This window comes from Octopus bimaculoides, chromosome 11, assembly GCF_001194135.2.
Source record: "Octopus bimaculoides isolate UCB-OBI-ISO-001 chromosome 11, ASM119413v2, whole genome shotgun sequence".
NCBI classification, from domain to species: domain Eukaryota; kingdom Metazoa; phylum Mollusca; class Cephalopoda; order Octopoda; family Octopodidae; genus Octopus; species Octopus bimaculoides.
The window spans coordinates 61,837,616-61,842,439 of NC_068991.1; the positions used below are offsets into that span (position 1 = coordinate 61,837,616).

Consider the following 4,824-nt stretch of genomic DNA (forward strand, 5'->3'; position numbering starts at 1 on the left):
TAAGCATTTCGCCCGACATGCTAACGTTTCTGCCAGCTCGCCGCCTTCAAATATGCATATTCTGAGCAACTCGTGGTATTTCTCTCTAGGAAATCTGAGGTGATTGTCAATTGTCATCCTACGCGATAATTTCTCCAAGATCAGTTTCAATCGACTAATTTGAAAAATGACACTTGGGGAAATCTTGTAATGGAAAGGTAGCTCTTACGAAACTTCATTCCCTAAATACACGGGAGTGGTTCTCATGATAATAGCCCTTTTACAGCAAATCACAAAAGCAGTCTGCAATAATTAATATCCTGTGACCTGACTCGTCCAACAGAAACTTGCCAAAGTTTATTAAAGAACCACCTGTCAAACCGAAAGCGGCCAAGACCAAATGGAAAACCACGCAGGAGTCTGAATCTCAGAGTACTCACTATGGGATGACCATGGGATTGGACCTAGAAAGTTACCCTCCCAGGCACAATTTCAGGAAAGATTGCTTATTGGAGACCAGCAGTCGTCCATACATACTACTCTTCCCTCTCCACGCCATTGATGTTATCCAAGGGAAAAGCAAAGGTTGATACATCTTGGCACCAGTGACATCGCAATCTATTTCTACAGCTGAGGGAACAGGAGCAACGTGAAATAAAGTGTCTTGCTCGAGAACACATCACAGAGCCTGGTCCGGGAATCGAACTCACTCCTTTATGATAGTGAGCCCGACGCTCTGACCACTGAGTCATAAGCCTTCATTTCACCGTGAATATATATCGAATCTACGATATATATTCACAGTGAAGCCATTCACAAGTGTCAGCTAACCTATTTGCCAACACTGGTCAAAACTTTGAAGTCTGCGTTTAGCAATGTTATGGGCCTAAAATTAATCTATGTGGTTCATCTTGTTTGAGCACTTTCTTAGCAGTGTTCTGGTACTTCGGCTCAAAGAACTAGAAATTCTGCTGCCTGTTGCGGGAGATATTTGTCAAAGGGTCTCCGAACAAGTTCTGCAAGCAAAATTCGAGCTCGTTGGGTAGACCGCCCTAGCCATGCGATTTGTACCCCGTGCAGTTAATTACTGCTTCCCGTATTTCCGCGGCTGATATCGGCTTTTTGCAACACTTTACCTCCTTTGCTGATTACACAAAGCCGTCGAGGTAAGCAATGAAATACATCCTGCATTCCAGTTCACCATTCGTCCTGAATGTTTCTCATTTTCATCCTATAATTTTTAAAAATTTAAAAAAAAAAAAAATTTGTAAGCATTCGCTACGAATCACTCCAACCCTTGTCTGTCCTCTATGTTAGGCCTTTATGACTATAATAAAATCAATTCGTCCGGAATGCTGCTGAAATGCAAAGTGCTACTGAAATATTTGGACCATTCTGTTAAGCTTAACCATTTGTAGTTATAGGGGTGATAAAATTGTTAAAAAAAAAACCCCTGATTATTCCCTTAAAATCGTACACTTCGATGGTTTGAAACAGTCTTTGTTTATGCGATCACTATCACCGTTGGGTAATAGATAGTAGTATCAGAGTAAGGGTAGGAGGAGAGTAAAAATATTACTATTTATAGCAAGGCCAAGAGCAACGGTGCCACTTTTTCGAGTACTCTCCGAATAAGTCGGCTGTTCCTGTGTATTTACGTATCGCAGCTATTCTCTTGTTATTTTCTACTCTTCGAACGATATAGCAAGAGCGCTACAACAATGGTAAGTTTGCTATCGTTTTATTCCAGTCTGTCGCTCAATTAAATTATAGCGAATCGAGTTTTGAATTACATGGAAAAATGCGAGCAGGAGAAATAATCTGGAAATTATAAATCTGGAAAAACACAGAATAAGTTATTACACCTCGTAAAGTACAGAGCAAGAAAATTTTTACTTAAAATATTGCTCAGGATAAAATTTCAAATAAGATATTTAGATGTAGAAAATATTAGCTTTTATTAAAACTAAAAATTTTATTACAAGTTATTATATTTATTACTCGTTACTTCTATTAAAAATAACTGAATTAAAATATTTTATCCTTCGCTGCAATATTTTAAGTAAAAATTTTCTTGTTCTGTACTCTACCAGATTTATAACCTTAAGAATTTTATTTCTCTTCTTTGCATTTTTCCATGTATTCCACTGCTATGCTGTTATGCTAATTAATAATGTGTCAATTGGCGGTGTCGCTGATAATTTTTTTCCTTACATCATTGATACCGGTGACATGTATCAAAAATACCCTAGAACTAAATTCATAAAAAAAAAGTATAGAGCTATATTATCACCTTCAAATTTGAGAAACAAACACTCGTAACTTTTTTTCTTTTAAAACTTCATTGCTGGAGATTGATACCTTGAAATTCCTCGAATTGAGCTCATCGTTTAAGCTTAATTAAAATATAGTTTTTAAATACAGTTAATTATACTTAAATCCAATTTTTTTGGATACTTTTTGTTGCATGGGATCAAAACTATGAAATTCGTAATACTTTCTTCTATCATTGAAGCTAAAATAGATATATTTTGCTTTTAAAATATTTAAATCTAAACTTGGCCGGTGGTGTTACTTACCCACTACAAATTTTTATGTAAACTTTTTTCTACTGGACCAAACATGAATTTTTTAATGCCAAAATGTAGCTAAGAAGCATTCCTTTTGAAAAATGCTATTGGTTTTCTATTTGGTTAAGAACAGAATTAGCGGCAAGCTCCTAAAGATGCTGCGTGTGAGTAAATTGCGGGCCTAAGAATATTATTCAACTACCTCCGTAGCTGAATGATACAACCCTGAGAAAATGTTTCATTTAAATTTGTTTCAGTCATTTGACTGCAGCCATGCTGGAGCACGGCATTTTCAGTCTAGCAAATCGATCCCAGTATTTATTCTTTGTAAGCCTAGTACTTATTCTATCTGTCTCCTCTGCCGAACCGCTAAGTTACAGGGATGTATAACCCTCCTTTTTTCAGAGGGAATGTGTCAGTATTCACATAGGACAAACTGGAGTCCAAATTGGCAACGCTTGTTGGGAGCTCTATTGCCTTGAACATGGTATCCAGCCAAATGGTCAGGTATCATTTGGAGAGTCTTCTCGTGCTAATGATTCATCTACCACGTTCTTTCATGAGATAGGCTCTGGAAAACGTGTCCCAAGATCTATATTTATTGATTTAGAACCCTCAGTTATTGGTAAGTATAAACGTTTCATAATTGTTTTTAAGAGTAAATTAAATAACGAATTGACAGGCCATGCATTTAATGTTCTGGTTAATCAACCTTCTGTATGTTTATGTTGTGGAGGCGCAATGGCCCAGTGATGAGGGCAGCGGACTCGCTGTCATAGGATCGCGGTTTCGATTCCCAGACCGGGCATTGTGAGTGTATATTGAGCAAAAACACCTAAGGCTCCGGTAGGGGATAGTGGCGAACCCTGCTGTATTCTTTCAACACAACTTTCTCTCACTCTTACTTCTTGCTTCTGTTGTGCCTGTAATTCAAAGGGTCAGCCGTGTCACGCTGAATATCCCCGAGAACTACGTTAAGGGTACACGTGTCTGTGGAGTGCTCAGCCACTTGCACGTTAATTTCACGAGCAGGCTGTTCCGTTGATCAGATTAACTGGAACCCTCGACGTCATAAGCAACGGAGTGCCAACAACAATTTTTATGTTGGAAAAATCCGAAGAAAGATTTCTGACGATATGAAGCAGTGGTTCCTTGTAATCGTTATATTCCCGAATGCCGCTAGATATACAATTTTCTTAGATATTGGGAAATATTTCAAAATTCTGTTGAACAGAACTGATAACGGCAGCAAAATGTGTTAACTATATAACCGGTTAAATGTGAGTAGATTAGTGATATTCTATTTATCCATCATTTGAATAAGTATTGTTAGCAGTATATTATGAGGAATGTTATACATGGAATTGGTAGGTTTATTCTACTGAACTGATAAAGCAAGTTATGCGCAGGACTGTTCGATAAATCTCTACATTTTATGCTCTTCTGATATAAGAAAAATCTTGCAATTATTATATTGCTGGTTTGATATGATGTGATTATTGTTCAATATCTTATTTTCCAGATCAAGTACGCGCTGGAAAATACAGCCGGTTATTTCACCCCAACCAACTCATCAGTGGTAAAGAGGACGCAGCCAACAATTATGCCAGGGGTCACTACACTGTTGGCAAGGAAATCGTTGATTTGGTCTGTGACCAAATTCATAAATTAACTGAACAGTGCTCTAGCCTCCAAGGCTTCTTGATTTTTCATAGTTTCGGTGGCGGCACTGGTTCTGGTTTTACTTCTCTGTTAATGGAGCATCTGACTGTTGACTTTGGTAAAAAGACAAAGCTTCAATTTTCAGTCTATCCGGCACCACGAATTTCTACAGCTGTAGTAGAACCCTACAATTCCGTCTTGACCACTCATAGCACTCTAGAGCATTGTGATTGCGCTTTTATGGTCGACAATGAAGCAATTTATGACATCTGTAAAAGGCGTTTAGATGTTGGGTATCCAACATATATGAACCTTAATCGTCCCATTGCTCAAGTAGTGAGTTCTATTACTGCTTCTCTAAGGTTTGATGGGTCCCTTAATGTTGATTTAACCGAGTTTCAAACCAACCTGGTACCTTATCCACGTATTCATTTCCCGTTGATTACGTATGCACCTATAATATCGGTTGAGAAAGCGTACCACGAACAGTTAACTGTTTCTGAAATAACAAATGCGTGCTTTGAAACCGGTAACCAGATGGTTAAATGTGACCCTCGTCGTGGCAAGTACATGGCTTGCTGTCTGTTGTACCGAGGTGACGTGGTCTCGAAAG

At 38.2% G+C, this 4,824-nt stretch overlaps 1 protein-coding gene across 1 annotated transcript in view; it reads left to right on the plus strand.

The window, feature by feature from the left end:
* The first annotated feature begins 1,581 nt into the window (after positions 1-1,581).
* LOC106873139 (tubulin alpha-1C chain) overlaps positions 1,582-4,824 on the plus strand; it is a 4,426-nt gene continuing 1,183 nt past the window's right edge. Inside the window, exons 1-3 of the mRNA XM_052971896.1 lie at positions 1,582-1,703; positions 2,955-3,174; positions 4,072-4,823. Coding sequence (XP_052827856.1) covers positions 1,701-1,703; positions 2,955-3,174; positions 4,072-4,823 — 975 coding nt within the window. The 5' untranslated portion in view covers positions 1,582-1,700. The remainder of the gene's footprint in view (positions 1,704-2,954; positions 3,175-4,071; position 4,824) is intronic.